Source organism: Mauremys mutica, chromosome 1, assembly GCF_020497125.1.
Source record: "Mauremys mutica isolate MM-2020 ecotype Southern chromosome 1, ASM2049712v1, whole genome shotgun sequence".
Classification (NCBI taxonomy): Eukaryota; Metazoa; Chordata; order Testudines; family Geoemydidae; genus Mauremys; species Mauremys mutica.
The window spans coordinates 106,683,206-106,700,122 of record NC_059072.1 but is presented as its reverse complement, the minus strand read 5'-3'; the positions used below and the strand labels follow the sequence as shown (position 1 = coordinate 106,700,122).

General features: G+C 48.1%; 1 protein-coding gene across 1 annotated transcript; it reads right to left on the bottom strand.

Moving 5' to 3' along the window:
- Positions 1-730: 730 nt before the first annotated feature.
- Positions 731-14,768, bottom strand: LOC123372125. The gene is made up of 6 exons (XM_045020067.1): positions 14,611-14,768; positions 11,081-11,129; positions 10,781-10,835; positions 9,853-9,954; positions 1,510-4,834; positions 731-1,370 (listed from the first exon to the last, which is right to left on the bottom strand). The coding sequence occupies exons 1-5, from the start codon at positions 14,716-14,718 to the stop codon at positions 2,698-2,700; spliced, it is 2,451 nt and encodes an 816-aa protein (XP_044876002.1). The 5' UTR covers positions 14,719-14,768; the 3' UTR covers positions 731-1,370; positions 1,510-2,697.
- Between the last annotated feature and the right edge of the window lie 2,149 nt (positions 14,769-16,917).

Here is a 16,917-nt window from a genome sequence, read left to right as displayed (position 1 = left end):
GATAAATGTCTATCAAAGCTGGTCTAGACAGTATTTGGTCCTGCCATGAGGGCAGGGGACTGGACTCGATGACCTCTCGAGGTCCCTTCCAGTCCTAGAATCTATGAATCTATAAAATCTAAAGGTTTATTCATAAAAGGAAAAAGATACAGATGAGAGCTAGAATTGGTTAAATGGAATCAATTACATCCAGTAATGGCAAAGTTCTTGATTCAGGCTTGTAGCAGTGATAGAGTAAACTGCAGGTTTAAATTAAGTCTCTGGAGTACATCCCCAGCTGGGATGGGTCATCAGTTTTTTGTTCAGAGCTTCAGTTTGTAGCAAAATCCTTCCAGAGGTAAGAAGCAGGATTGAAGACAAGATGGAGATGAGGCATCAGCCTTTTATAGTCTTTTCCAGGTGCAAGAACACCTCTTTGTCCTTACTGTGGAAAATTACAAGCAAAATGGAGTCTGGAGTCACATGGGCAAGTTCCTGCATACTTTGCTGACTTACAAGGCGCATCTGCCTTCTCTCAATGGGTCAATTGTGTAGCTGATGGTCCTTAATGGGCCATCAAGCAGGCTAGGCAGAGCTAACACCAACTCGTCTGGGATGTCACCCAGATGCATAGCATAAGTTTGAAATACAGACAGGATAGAGCCAATATTCATTACTTCAACTACAAAATGACACATGCATACACACAGCATAATCATAACCAGCAACCCATAACTTGGTCTTAGACCCCTTATATGACCCCCTTTACATAAGATTTGGTGCCACTACAGGACCTTGGTTGCAACCATGTTCTATACGGTCCCAGTTCAAGTCAATAATGTGACACAGGCATCTTCCAATTTGGTCATTTTCTTTAAAACACGGTCAGGGTCTGCACTCAATTGCACAGCATTTATCAAGGTCACCCCTTACGCTAAATGTACTTGGGTTAGGCACAGACATTGCATAGCATAACCTATGGCAAGAACAATGTTTAATAAGCTTTCCAAACACAGCTCAGTACACAGGCCCCGGAGCTTGCAGTTTATATCTACTGAAGTCCAAGTCACACAGTCATGGTGCCACTGGGCTGGCGCATCTATGACACAGCCCTCACAATCTTCAAAAAGCTTTTCCCTAAGGCAGTGATTAAGGACAGCATAAACAGCAACACATACAATAGTCCGCATGACTTTTTTACGCTCACGACGTGGCACTGGCTCAGTTAGTTCCATGTCAAGCCTCCTAAACTCCTCATAGCCATCATCCTCGGAGTCCTCTTCAACAATTTGTATCGGCATTGAGCAAAAACAAGGAGAGCCCAGTTCATCTTCGCTGCTTGATGAAACGCTGTCCAGGGCCTCTGGGTCCTCTAGAAAGGCATCGTCAAGCTGTCGAGAGATTTTCAGAAAAGAAACAATGTAAGTTCCCACTGCTTGTTTTTAAATATACACAACCCCGCCCGAACCCCTCGGTTCCTAACCCCATTACACCCCATCATCAACGGTCACTTCTTAATCATTCATTTACCTGAGCAATGTCTTTTCCATTCACCTTGTCCTCCAATGACTACCCCGAGCTGTGTTCGCCTTCCACCTCTAGCGGGGCAGACAATGAGCGGCCATCACACTCATTGGGGTGCCTCATGAGAGTTTGAGTTTCGGGTTCCGGCGTATTCATCAATGGCTGAGTCAAAGAGCCCTCGTGGGAACTGTCGCCGATGTAGCACTTTCTCCACACAAGTCCAAAGGCCCTCAGGGCTAAAACAAAGTCCAAAGTGCTCACAGGGGTGGTGAAGGAGTCCATGTTTCCATGATTTCTAAAGCACGCATCCTTGGTAAAAGATGGCCTCTTCTGCCCTGGCGCTGGGACTTATGGGGTGATAGTGTTGCACTCTGATTGGCAGAGGGCGCTGGGAGGAGTTCTTAGAGGGGTCACACGACCATCATCTGGGCGGGTCACCCCGCCCCGGAACACCACCGATTGGTCAAATCTGCCCTCGGGGTGGTCCTATGCGGCCAAAACCCATCGCGATTGGTAGAGTGCAGTGGGAGGAGTTCTTAGAGGAGTCACACGAGCCACATCCGGATGGGTCACCGAACCCTGGAACACCCCTGATTGGTGAAATCACCTCTCGGGGCAGGCCTATGGGGGTGAAACCCCTCCTGATTGGTAGAGGGCAGTGGGAGGAGTTCTTAGAGGGGTCACATGACACACTTTGCTTCAGGTCATGTGTCTGCCTTGACCCCAGAAGTAATACCCCCATGAGTGGGACTTCTGGTGATAGGCGGGTGGGGTTAAAGGGGTTGAGGGGCGGGGTTTTAGGGGTCAAGGGGCCGGTTTGGGTTTGATTGATGGTAGGGTCCTAATAGTACTACTGGACACCCTTAGAGGCCTTTGTCTTCCAAAAGGGTGGCTTTGTAAATTTAATATCAGCTCTTCTTGAAGGAAGGATTGATTCTTGAACCGCATGAGGTAAAGTAACAAATCCAGTGAGCTAGCCACACCTCAATCTCATTCAAGCCCCCAGGCTCCCTTCATCTTGGAATCTGGGTTTAAATGTCATACCCCAAGGAGAGTCTCTTATACATCAGTCTCTGTGTCCCAGGACAACAAGCCATTCTTCTCAGCCACTTTAGCCCGTGCTTACCAGACCCACTGGATGATAGGGAGATTTGTGGCCCCCTTCTGTTAGTGGGCATGCTGGCAGGATGGGATTCAGTAGTATGGAAACCGGACACCCTTGGAGGTCCTTGCCTTCCAAAAGGATGGCTTTGTAAATTTAGTGTCAGGTGTTCTTGAATGAGAGTCCTTGGACATTCGGGACTTCACTTTGTTTTGAAGCCTGCTGAAGGTTTGCTTGTGGCACATTAACATCCTTTTGAGAACTGGAACCTTGCTCCTTGAAGGGGATGGTGTCCTAGCTCTGGAGGCCTTTGGTGACTTTGGGGGAGAACCTTCAGGTCTCCCAGTTTTTTTCTCCCCAGTTTGCGAAAGCCCTGTTGTACTTGTAGCAATGGACACCATCTTTGGTTGCTTGGTGGGAGCCGTTTTCCCCATTCCATCCTGCATCTTGCTCTTGTCTGCTGGAAGGAGCCACACCACTGGCATCTTGTTGTGGTTGGATGATGCTGAGGAGTCTCCAGGAGTCCATCGCTGTGGAATTCCATGGGAACTTCCGGGCAAGTCAGCACCTGCAGAGCCAGCTGGTCTCTTCTGTCGAAGCTTACTGCACTTCTTGCAGATTTTGATTGGCGGCTGATCCCTGGAGAGCTTTGAATTCACAGTTCCATCGAACCCATGTGAATCCATGATGTCTCGAAGACCATGCAGCTCAGCAGATGTCTCTTTCTGAGTTTTCTTACCCTTCATCTTTCCTGGATATGCCTTGCGGCACTTCTGGCAAACTGAGAACTGGCCCGCCAAGGGGCGGGAGCTGCTCAACATTTCCGTCAGGTGTTTGATCTGCAGGTCGTGTGCAGCCTGCCCAGCAATGAGAGAGTCAAGGGTGGATCTTGTTAGCTGCCCAGAGCCTGGTGCCTCTGGGGCAACCTGGTGGCATTGGGTCCTGGGAAGATCTGCCCTGCCCTCACCTGCCTGTGCCCCTGACCCCAGGCAGGAGCCTTCTCCCAAGATAACCTTCCTCTCCATGTGCAGCTCTAGCTTCTTTTCAGTCCCTTTGGTGCCGCTCACACTGGTAAGGGACTTTCTCAACTCGCTCCTATAAATCTGGAGTGTCGCTTCTAGTGTCTTCTCTGCTATTGCGGTTCCTGGAGGTGGCGATGTCAGATCCACCCCTGCTGGCAGAATGCAGCGATCTGGGTTAATCTGGTTTCCTGCCACACCATCATTCCTGCCCATCTCCATGGTGGTATCTTCCACTGGCGTTGGAGGACGTGTGGAAGAAGAGGAGCTTGTGCTTTGCCTCCCTGTCTGCAGGAAATCAGTCTCCATCTCACTGAACTCCACACTGGCTCCCCTGGCTGGGACGGCGTGAAGCAGCTTTGCCGGGGGCTCTGGGTCCAGGGTGAGCAGCCCCCACTGCACGACGAGACGCTCACGTCTTATGTGGAGTTCAATGGGGTGGGCAGGCTGTTGTCCCATTGTTGGGAATGCCGCTGTCCTGTGCTTGCCTGGCTCCCTAGGGGGGCAGAGTGGTCCAGGCAGGGCAGTCTCTCTCAGAAGGGGAGCATCTCTGTGCAACTCTCTCAACATCTTAGGAAACGCCTTCATTTGGATCTCTGAGCATTTCTGAGCCACGTGATCCTGCAGCTTGACCACTGCTGTGGTCACAAGCCTGGCCAGGATGGCATCAGGGGATGCCATGATCCTGTGGGCCTTTTGAGGCAGGGGTCCCCAGGGGCAGACACATGGTTCCTGGATCTCCTGTGCACGCTGAGGGCTGGTGTTGGATCTGAGGGGCTCCGGGACCTTTGCTGGAAATCCACATTTGGGCGGATCTGTGTCTAATTGCAATTGCTGCTTGGTGTCCCACTCATTCAGCAATGGCTCCCCTGGGATGGGGGTTTGTGGAGCCCCCAGTTGGCTCTGCAGATGCTTCTGTCGGATGTTGAAGTCTGAGCCATGGGCTGATGTCTGGTCCAGACCCATGGTCTGCTCTCGCCGGTCTCGTCTGCTGTGGGCAGGAGGCCTGGGGAGAGGCTGGGCTTGGATGGGATGAGTGGATCCTTCCCAGCTCGCGACAGGCATGATCTCCCTTGTGTGGCAGAGGGGCTCGGACTGAATCATGGAGGCTTCTCTCACGGAAAAGGAGCTGGGATTCCAGAGGGAAGAGGTTGTGGATTCCATAGAGGAATAGGAGAAATGGCTCATCGCAGATGTCGACACACTTGGCCTGTGGGAGAAAGCAGACAGGGACAGATGGGACATGGCCTTACTGAGCAAAGGCAGGGCTTGGGCACAGCCTTCCAACTGTAGTGCAATGGGGCAGTGCCTAGGCATGCATTGCACAGCACACCCTGACACAAGGACATCAATTGGGTAACGAAGGACTGAGAGCGGGAGCCGGCACTCATTTTATCTATAACAATAACCCCTTCGTCACATGCACATGTGCAGCACCTAGCACAATGGGGCCTTGAGCATGATTGGGGACCTAGTGCTATTTTAATAAAAAGATTAGCTAACAACAATTGGTTTGGATGAGGAAGATGTGAGCATGTGTGTGTAACCCTTGCCAGAGGATGTTGTGAAGGCCACAACTATAAACAGGGTTCAATGGCTATTAGCTAGGCTGAGCAGGGATGGTGTCCCTAGTCTCTGTTTGTCTGAAGCTGGGAATGGGCGACAGGGGATGGATCATTTGATGATTCCCTGTTCTGGTCATTCCCTCTGCTGCACTGGCATTGGCCAGTTTTGGAAGACAGGATACTGGGCTAGATGAACCTTTAGTCTGACTCAGTCTAGATGTTCTTATGTTCTTACCCACTGGAAAACTGTCCTCTTCTAATGGCTGATACACTAGAGGCTAACAACCTACTATTGCTCCCAGTTAATGGAGTTTCTCCGGTGGTGGAAGCCTGTGCTATGGTCCTGAAAGTCCTGGGTTTGAACCCAGCTGATGACTCATGTTTGGGGTGTATGACAGGGTGCCCCACTCACTGCTTGTCTGGTGCCTACTCTGGGGATTAGCTCTCAAGGTCAATGCCCCTTCCAATTGTCGCATGTGGTCACATCGTCTCTCTCTCATTCCAGGAACTGCAGTGTCCTCTTCTTGACTCAGCCCCCTGGCTAGGCCACTCAGCGTTTCCCCCTCTTCCTGGGTACAGTCCTTCAATTCTCTGTCACTCCCACAGTGACCCAGGCAGTCTTCCTGTTCACTGCCCCGCCGGTCTATGCCATGCCCTCGGTGGCTGGTAGGGAAACCCGGGCCCACGCTTCACACCGGGCTCCAGGCCAGGGACCCTCAACCCAGCAGTTCTGGGCTTTCCTCTCCCAGCCTGGACTGCTTCCTACCACTCCTGGTTCCCCTCCTTGCTCTGGGTGTGTCATGGGTCTACCCTCACTTGAAACTGGGGGGTTTCAAAGTGAGGACCAGCATGTCTTCCCCCACCCCAAAAATCCTAGGGTAGGTCCCCTTTGCTGCCACCACTGCGGTCAATACGTGGGCCGGGACACCCTGTTTTCCCCCTGTCTCCCTTCAAGGACGTTCCCTGGGGAAATACAGATCCACTCACAGGAGGGAAACCTCCCCCCCACTCCCTCTCTCCTAGCCACTGGAAAGAGATACCTGATTCAAACTGCTTGAATCAAACCCAGGAGGAACTGTCTCTTCCCCCCTCACCTTCCCCTGAATTTCCACAGAAGAAGGAATTAACCAAGTCCAAAGAAAAGAAAAGAATTTATTAAGAGAACAAAAAGAAAATACAGAATCTCTATGAGCCCAAGCTGGACACTCATAGGGTATAACCTTATCAATCTCTGGAGAGAATCCCCTCTCCCCCTTTCTTTCTCAGTGAAAGCAAAGTAACAGCAAACAGGAATAAAGAATTTCCTTTAGCAAACACACAATTGCAAATATAGAAATCAAATCATAAGACTAATTCGCCTTTCTAATTAATACTCACTATTAATTAGTAGAAACTACTCCAGGAGAACTTGGAGACATGACTGGTCTCTTTTAGATTCAAAAGAGTACCTGAGACAAACAAAGAAAAAACAGACAAAAGCTTCCCTCCACAGAGATTTGAAAAAATCTTATCTCTGATTGGTCCTTCGGTCAGGTGGTCATCAGGTACTGTATGTTAACCCTTTACAGGTAAAAGAGCCCTTAACCCTTAACTATCTGTTTATGACACGCCCCCCAAATTGCCAACAGTGGGAACTACTGGTGGTGATTTCCTCCTAGAACTGTAAAATAAACAGATAAACAAAACACATGCACTATTACATATACTACTAAGTATGTAAACAACAAGATATTTGACATTGAACAACACTTTTTATGCATTTGCCCGGACATACTTGGCGACGTCCTTGCCCATCCTCCCAGTGGAAGGACTTCCCCAACCTGTCTTTGGTTTGTTGACCCCAGAATGCCCACTGGGATGTCAGGGCCCAAGCTTAAGAGCTTGTCCCAGTACTTAGTTGGAACTACCAACTGTCTTTGAGGATGCTGGCCTTCCTGGTGTTCACCAGAAAGAATGTCCTTATATAAAAGTCCTTGTTTTACAACAAACTGGAATTGGGTAGAAGAGCTGAGAGGCGGTGGGTTGCTTCGTGCCGCCGCCCAAGCTTTCTTAAGGCTGTCATCGGCTTCCTGCTCTGTCTGGAACTGTTCCCTTGAGGCGGGAGACACCAGTTCCTCTGGGAGTGATGTAGGTGATGAGGTTGTTTCCATTGACTGTGGACCGCTCTCCGCTGGTGCACAAGGTGATATTTCAGGCTCTGGCTGAGCCTCTTGGGTAGAGTTGTCTGCTGCTTCTGCCAGTTTAGGCCCGTTGGCGCCCCCTGGCGGTGGAGTTGCAAGCGCTGGCGTCAGTGCTGGCGCTGGTTCTGCCGCTGGTTGCTTTTCCAGTTCCGGTCCTGGGACTGGATGTACTATGGCTGCTGTAGTTGTTGGCATGAGATCCGGTTCCACCACCTCTGTCTGGGTCTCTGGTAACACAGACAGGGTCCTGGTGGATGGCTCAGGAACAGGGATGGGAGTGCCTGCTTGTTTGGCCTGGCCGCGGGTGACCACTCCCCCACTCTTGGCCAGCTTTACATGGTTGGCCAAGTTTTCCCCCAATAGCATGGGGATGGAATAATTGTCATAGACAGCAAAAGTCCACTTTCCTGACCAGTCCTTGTACTGGTCTTCAGGGATGCTGTACCCATGGCAGGTCCTTTTAACCTTTTTGAAGAAGGCCTTAGTGTTTTCACCTGCCATGTAGGTGGGAAATTTCTTGGGATGGGGAACAGTGCCTGGAGAAGGACTGTTAGGGTTGGCTGGAACATGTGGGTTAGCTCTTGCTAATTCCAGGTCTTTGTCCCCTAACTTCATTTGTCTTCTGTGCTCAGCCTGTTTGGCTGCCTCTTTGGCTCTGTGGGTAGCTTTTTGTTTCTTCAGCTCCCTCTTGTGGTTAGCCTGTGTGGCTTGTTGCTTTTTCATGTCTTTGTGCTTTTTGGTGCTGGCCACACCCCTCTGCATTCAGTGAACTGATTCCCCCAATGCCTAACCCTTTCTATTCCCGAGAGACTGAATAGAAAAGAAACAAAACCTTTTCATTTGCAAATGTGTAGTTGCTGTTTGCTGATATACTGAGAAGACCAAAAAAAAAAACTGGTTTGTCCTGTTTCTAGCAACTTGCTAAGTACCTCACAGTGGGGGTCCTTCTAACAGCCTGTTAGAAAAACTTACACCTCTTTCCTAGCTGTTTTCAAGCAGACAAAGAAAAAAGAAAAAAAAAGAAAAGAAGAAGAAAAAAAATCCTTTCCTAACACAGCCCGTTAGAAAACCTTATTTCCCCCAGCTAAACCCAGCTGAAAATATGTTTCCAAAAAAACAATCTTCCTCTCCTTTTGAGCTGTGGTACTAATAAGCCCAGCTGACTGGCTGGTGCTACTTAGTACCTGCGAGAAAAGTCTAGTAAATCCTCTCAGGGATTTGTATTCCCTGGCTCCAGAGGATTTCAAAAGACACAGGGAAAAAAATCTGGCTGGAGGGTTTCTGTCTCTCCCCCCCCGCAAACCTGTTTTCCCCACTGGATGGGAATGTACTTTGTCGAGCACTTCCCCCCACCTTAGGAATCCTGAGTGATACCTGATATCACAAAGGAAGGACACACCTCTAGGGAAGAGTTTTTCCTCAGCATAGCCAGCAGAGAAAAAAAACTCCTTCTAACCCTGAAAACTGCTTCAAAACTGCCTTTTCCTCAAGCTGCCTGTTCAAGCAACAAGAAAGAAAAACTGCTTCCAACAAAGCCTGTTGGAAAACTTAATTCCCTCCAGCCAACCTGGCTGAAACTGCTTCTAACAATACCAGTTAGAAAAGGAATACTTGTAAACTCCCTCTTCTCTCAGGTTGCTTTCCTGCTCTAGAAGAAGAGAATAGCTCCCTTCAGCATAGCCCAGCTGAAAAAAACTCCTTCTAACAATGGGTTCGAAACTCCGCTGCCACCATGTCATGGTCTGCCCTCACTTGAAACTGGGGGGTTTCAAAGTGAGGACCAGCATGTCTTCCCCCACCCCAAAAATCCTAGGGTAGGTCCCCTTTGCTGCCACTGGTCCTTCGGTCAGGTGGTCATCAGGTACTGTATGTTAACCCTTTACAGGTAAAAGAGCCCTTAACCCTTAACTATCTGTTTATGACAGGGTGCACCAGCTCCAAACACTCCCGCCTCTTCCAAGGGAGGAGCTGCCCTTTCCCAGCAGCAGCCCCTGGCTGTTGCCAGCTTCCTGGCTTTATAGGCCCCGCCTATTCCTGCCCAGCTGAGCCTTCTTGGAATCAATTCCCTGCTCCCTGGCTCTTCCTCCAGGTGCACCCTCTGGAGTTAATGGGCCCGGCTGGCCACCTTAGCCCCTTCCAGTCCTATGTGGGGTAGAGACCCCCTCACAGTGTGTCATTTGATTGCTTTTTCTTTCAAACACAGGATGGGCAGGTTCTAGACAGTCACCTGCTGGCAGATATTGCAGTACAGAAGGATTTGATCCTACTCACAACCCCAACTTGTAGTCTCTGCATTTAATTTCTGATAATCCCTCACTTCACTGTCATTGGTATCTCACCTTGGAAGCTAAAGCCTCTTAGTGGCTTTTTCCCTGTTATTTTAGGATCCTGGAGTGTCTGGTTTTCCCTGCTCCCTCCTCTCTACATTCACTATCCCCTCCCACCCAGCCCCCAGTCTGGTGCCCCCCAGTCAGTTGCCTTACGGTATCAGAACTTTATCCAGGTGTCTGGCCACGTACTGTAGCCTCCTCTCAAGGAGCCTGAGGCTCTGAGCCAAGGGGAGCTTCTCCAGGTGCACAGGGCAGCTGTGGAACAGAGAGAGCAGATAGCTGAGTGCAGGCCCTGCCCTCAGGCCCTCTTTTACCCAGAGGGGCGGCACCGAAAGGCTCCCTGTCCCATTCTCCACTGAGGCAGCCTCCTCCCCTGCAAAACCCGGGCCTTGGATGTTCTGGTTTTGGGTTAGCTGGATTGTTAGGCGATTCCTGTCTAGTGCTGAGGAGGTGAGAGTGTATCCTGCTGGCAGAATGTGTGTCATGTCCCTTCCACAGAAGCTAATCAACATATAGGATAACAGCCTACTATAGCTACCAACTAATGCAGCTAACTCTTTAGCTCTAAGAGGTGCTTTATGCTGCAGAGCTGAAGGTTCAGGGTTCAAATCCTGCTGGGGAACTGGAGGAGGGGCTATTACCCAAGTACTGCCGGATCCCTTTCACCCTACTCACCGTACCAGAAAGGCCAGCCTTCCTCCTGACCTCTCCACCTCATCTCCCTGGGGTGCACAGGGCTGCTCCCGGAAAACATTTTCTCCCCCTCTTGGGAGGGGAAGATGGTCCAGTCCAGTCGACACAATCTACTCCCCCCCCCCCACTGCCCCAGGTTAAATGAACCATATGATGCTTGAGGAAGGGAATGACCCACTGTACAAGGCATGGGGGTGGATTAGAGATGGCAACTTCTGCTGGGTGGGAATGAATTGCATGATTCTAAAGGAGAAGAGTTGCTTGCATGGTACATAGGTCAGGGCAGGGGAGGGATTACTTGGGCTACTGCCCCTGGGTGGGGATGAATTGCATGATGCTAAGGAAGGGACTAACCCACTGCAGATTTATGGAGGGAGGCATTGCTTACCATGTCTCTAGGGATGCACAAGCCTCCTCCAACTCTTCCTCACAGCGTCCAAAAGCTGCCAGAAGTGAGACATAAAGGAGACATTGAGCTGCTTGGGCACCCGTTGCTTCCTAGCACCCTATTGCCCCAGATTTCAGGGGCAGCCTGTGATCGGAGCCCCAGCCAGTGCCTCTGCACGACTCTGGGCATGACTGTGCCTTCGCAGGAAGAGGGGAGGCAGGTGGGGGAATAGACGCTATTTCTCTGTTTTGCATGGGGCCTGAGTCTGCCACCGCACCTGTGGGATCAGGAGCTGCTTACCTTTTGGTTTCTTTTTTTTCTCTCTGTGCCTCTTCTTCCTCAGAGAAGCCTGCCACACACAGAGAAAGCAGCAGGGTTAGAAGAGAACTCCTCAATAAAACTGGGAGAACAATGAGCCAGAGGTGATTGCCATGTGGGGCCAGAGGGAAGTTTTTCCTTGTGGGAGAGTATTGCACTATGAGGCATCATGGGTAGGCATTGTGCTTTCCTATGATGCAGCCAATATAGGGCACACAGCACAACCCATAACAGGGGTCACTGAAACAATCCAGGGGTTGGAGAAACACGGAATGCTGGTACCAGGAGCCTGCAGAGTTTTATAAGCATTGAAGGAGAGAGCCTGCAAAGTTCTCTCTCCTGCAGAGATGATAAAACTCTGCAGGTTTTAGGATTGCAGGGTATGCAACTAACCCCAGATACCATGCACGGAATTCAGATCCTGGGGGAGAAATCTGACCTCTGGACCACAGTGTTTCCTATATACATATTTAGGGAATGCATGATAATTGGGGTTTTATCTGCATGCATTTGGGATGGCCATGCTACTCCTGAGTGGTGAAGCCAGGAATGGGTTATGCAAATCCTCCCAAACAAGTGCTGATATAACCCCTATATCATCCTTAAACGAGAGCTCTTTTACACCAAAAAACAAAAACAACAGTTGGGCATGAGTTCAGCCCACTTGCCTGGGAGCTGCAAAGTTTCTTGAAGGTAAACTGCACTGCTTGCAGCTTAAATATCCAGGTATTCCTTTCACAGGCTAGATCTTTCTCGCCTGGGCTCAGCCCCTGCCCTCCTCCCCACCCCCACAGTTTAGTTCCTTTATTTCTCCAGGTGTTTTCAGCAGTCTTCCTTTTTGGGCAGGGAGGTGGAGGAGAAGAACCTAGATTAACTCACTTCCAAGCCTTAAATAGGATTTGGCTCTGACAGGAATCCTTTGTCCCCTAGTTTGACCCCCCACTCCCTTCTAGTGGAAAAATACCACCAGTCCAAAATGATGTCCATCTGAGGGAACTGGGATTGTTTAGTCTGCAGAAGAGAAGAATGAGGGGGGATTTGATAGCTGCTTTCAACTACCTGAAAGGGGGTTCCAAAGAGGATGGATCTAGATTGTTCTGAGTGGTAGCAGATGACAGAACAAGGAGTAACGGTCTCAAGTTTCAGTGGGGGAGGTTTAGGTTGGATATTAGGAAAAACTTTTTCACTAGGAAGGAGGTGAAGCTCCGGAATGGGTTACCTAGGGAGGTGGGGGAATCTCCTTCCTTAGAGGTTTTTAAGGGCAGGCTTGACAAAGCCCTGTCTGGGATGATTTAGTTGGGAATTGGTCCTGTTTTGAGCAGGGGCTTGGACTAGATACCTCCTGAGGTCTCTTCCAACCCTGATATTCTATGGATTCTATGATTCTATGAGGTGACATGATTACATGACCCTGCAGTGTCAAAGCAGCATCCCAGGAAACTTCTCAGGAAGGAGGAAGATTAGTATCTTCAAAGTCCTACTGTCCTTCCTAATGGCCCATCCAGGCTGATTGCCTACTGTTTGGGAGCATTCCCCTGGTGCAAGCACTTTTGTAATTGATACAGAGCCCATATTCCTAACTTCAGATACAGAAATGATACATCCATACACATAGGATAATCCCATTCAGTAAATCATAACCTTTACAATGATATCTCACATGACCCATCTTGCATAAAACATACCTTAGTTATGCCATATTCATAGAACAATATTTCTATGAAAAATATGGGGTGTAATATCACAGGAGTGAAGAAGCATGTGGACAAGGACGATCCAGTGGATATAGTGTACCTGAACTTTCAGAAAGCCTTTAACAATATCCCTCATCAAAGGTTCTTAAGCAAAGTAAGGTGTCATGGGATAAGAGGGAAGGTCTTCACATGGACCAGTAACTGGTTTAAAGATAGGAAACAAAAGGTAGTAATAAATGGTGAGTTTATGAAGAGAGATAAATAGCAAGGTCCCCCAAGGATCTGTACTGGGACCAGAGTTGTTCAACATATTCATAAATGATCTAGAAAAGGGGGGAAACAGTGAAGTGGCCAGATTTGCAGATGATACAAAACTAAAGATCGTTAAATCCAAAGCTGAATATGCCCTCCTTGTGCCCAGATGTATAACTCTGTGTTGGGCTGTGTGAAAATGCATTTTGTTTCAATGGGCCCCATTTGCCAAACAAACTCTCCAGAACTCTCTGTATGACTGCCCTGTCCTCATAGTTATTTACCATTCTGCCAATCTTCGTGTCATCAGTACATTTTTATTAGCAGCAATTTTGTATTTACTTCCAAGTAATTGAAAAAATATTGAATAGCATCAGACCTAATACTGATCCCTGCAGAGCCCCATTAGAAACACCCACATTCGATGAGCCCTTTGACAATTACTTTTTGAGATCTGTCAGTTAGCCATTAGCCTGTCTCAATCCATTTAACCTGTGCTCCATTGATATTGTATAGTCCTAATTTTTAATCCAAATGTCCTGCGGTACTTGTATGCATAAACAGAGGAATCTCAAATTGGAGGAGAGAGGTTATTTACCTCTGTATTTGGCACTGGTGCAACCACAGCTGGAATCCTATGTCCAGTTCTTGTGTCTAACATTCAGGAAGGATGTTGATAAATTGCAGAGGGTTCAGAGAAGAGCCATAAGAATGATTACAGGATTGGAAAACATGCCTTGTAGTGATAGACTTTAGGAGCTCAGTCAATGTCACTTAAAGAGGTTAAGAGTGGTTTGAGGAAAAGTCTATAAATACCTACATAGGGAACAAATAATTGCAAATGGGCTCTTCAATCTAGCAGAGAAAGGTCTAACATGGACCAATGGCTGGAAGTTGAAACTAGACAAATTCAGACTGGAAATAAGGCATCCATTTTTAACAGTGAGAGGAATTAACCATTGGAACAATTTACCAAGGTCATGGTGGATTGATTCTCCATCACTGGCAATTTTAAAAATCAAGATTGGACATTTTAAGAAAAGGTATGCACTAGGCATTATTGTGGGGAAGTTCTTTGGCCTGTGCTAGACAGGAGGGTCAGACTAGAAGATCACAATGGGCCCACCTTGCCTTGGAATCTATGAAAAACAACACCTTACAAAAGTCTAAGTTTGTCACATCTATGTTTGACATGGCCCATTTTCCATAAAACATTGTTAACCTGCTTTAAATATATTCCCCTCCTTTAATTCTTTATTGATTGAATCCCATATCAGTTTGTCCATTATTTCAGGTTAACTAGCCTATAAGAAGCCGGGCCAACCTCCCGTACATTTTTGAGTATTGACAAAACATTAGCACACTTCCAGCCTTCTGGAATTCCCTCAGGAATCCTAAATTTGTTAAAAAATTCATGTCAGTGGGCCAATAACCTCCTGAGCCAGCTCTTTGAGGACTCTTGGGTGGAGATGATCTGAGCCTGCTGATTTAAAAATACTTATGTATGGTTCCTGCATTCAGCTGGCATCAATTCAGCCTTTCCATCACTCTAGGAGTCTCACTTACCTCAGATCTGGCAAGCCTTATCACAGCATAATAGACAAGACAGAGCAGCGTGAATTTCAGGATCATTAGGCAGGAGGCAGAGTTGAGATAGAGGAGGAGTGAACTCATTTCACTGGGCTCAGGCACTAAGAAACACAGACACTCTCAAACCAGCAACAAGTACCCAGGCTACACCTGAGGGCAGGTTGCTGCTCTGACATCAGGCAGGCGCTGATGTCGTCTCTAGGTCACAATGGGGCTGCTCTCCTGCAATCTCCCTCTAGCCTGTGAGGTGTCAATGCTGTACTTAGATCAGGAGATAGAATGGGGCAACCGCCCAAGGGGGCTGAGCTGCTGAGCTCAGAATAAGGCAGGAGAGAGGGCATCAGATTTCCCAGGAAAACCCTGGGTCTTTTCCGAGCTCTATGACTCTCAAGCCCCTAGGCAAGGGACATTTTTTCCCTACTTGTGGGAAGTCCTAAAACCCCTGTGACTGAGGGAGAATCTCCCAGCCTGAAGTGAGAAGCAGCCCTGAAGTGATTATCTAGTGCTACGAGTGCAGAAAAATGTTCACGGTATCGCCAGCCCAAGCATTCCAAAACCTTGAGCTGGGCCCCACCAAAATCATGAGATTGGCTTCAAAATAATGAGATCTTCAAAAAACATTCATCTGGGGAACTCTTAATTTGCCTTCTGGTGTCTGAGCCACTAGGGTGCATTCAATTCACGTTCTCCAGCTTCTCTTTGCAACCACGAGGTCTTCAAATTGGCTAACAAAGAAAATAAAATAAAGAGCAAAGATTCTCAAATAAATCACTTGACTCCAGCAGTGGGCACTTTAAGAAAAGTACCCTATATCATAAGATAATAAAGAGCCCTACCTCTTATCTAACATGTTCAATCAGTAGATCTCAAAGCACTTTACAAAGGAGGTCTTTAGCATTAGCCCCCTTTTCAAGATGGGAAACTGAGGCACAGAGAAGTGCAGTGACTTGCCCAAGGGCACCCAGCAAGACAGTAGCAGAGCCAGGACTAGCACTTAAGTCTTCTGAGTTCCATCTAGTGCTCTATCCGCTAGGCCACAGTGCATTTGAAGTAAGGGGTCATAGTCAATACTTTCCTGTGGTGGTTATTTTGGGCTCTTCCAATACCATTGTTATTGAAGTTACACATTTTGACCTGTGGCCTGTGCTGGCACAGGGGCATCCTTGTAAAAATGAATTTCTCACAGCAGGTTGCATCTGAGTTCTTGTTAGGCCTGAACACAAGTTAACTGGACCATGTCTCCGATGTCCCCATGGGAAAGTTTAAAAGCCATTGAAGGCCTTGCAGTGCACTGACATACTGGGATTTTCATAAAGCCTTTGACAAGGTCCCTCACCAAAGACTCTTAAGCAAAGTAACCTGTCATGGGATAAGAGGAAGGGTCCTCTCATGGATCAGTAACTGGCTGAACCATAGGAAACAAAGGGTAGGAATACTGCATGCAGATGTGGTCTCCCCATCTCAAAAAAGATATCTTGGAATTGGAAAAGGTTCAGAAAAGGGCAACAAAAATGATTAGGGGTATGGAACAGCTTGCATAGGAGGAGAGATTAATAAGTCTGGGTCTTTTCATCTTAGAAAAGACAACTACAGGGGATATGATAGAGGTCTAAAAATCATGATTTGTGTGGACAAAGTAAATAAGGAAGTGTTATTTACTCCTTCTCATAACAGAAGAACTAAGGGTCACCACATGAAATGAATAGGCAGCAGGTCGAAAAGAAACAAAAGGAAGTATTTCTTCACACAATGCACAGTCAACCCAGGGAACTCTTTGCCAGAGGATGTTGGGAAGGCCAGGACTATAAGAGGGTTCAAAAAAGAACTTGATAATTTCATGAAAGATAGGTCTATCAATGGCTATTAGCCAAGATGGGCAGGGATGCCCCACCATGCTCTGAGTGTCCCTAGGTTCTGTTTGCCAGAAACTGGGAATGGGAGACAGGGGATGGATCACTTGATGATTCCCTGTTCTGTTCATTCCCTCTGAAACACCTGGCATTGGCCATTGTCGGAAGACTGGATACTGGGCTAGATGGACCTTTGGTCTGACCCAGTGTGGCCGTTCTTATGTTACAGATGTTCAGCTGTCCTTGATACCTGTGATGTCATAATCCTGCTTGGCCTGTAAGAGCAACCTGTGTTCAGGCAGAGAGGGGCTCCTGGGAGAGCAGAGTCAGTGCTCCGTTAAAGAGCTGGAGACAAGGGCCTGGCCTGAGTGTAACCCACCAAACTTTGATTACACCCGTACCCATAATAATTCCATTGTATTGCAGGGACAGT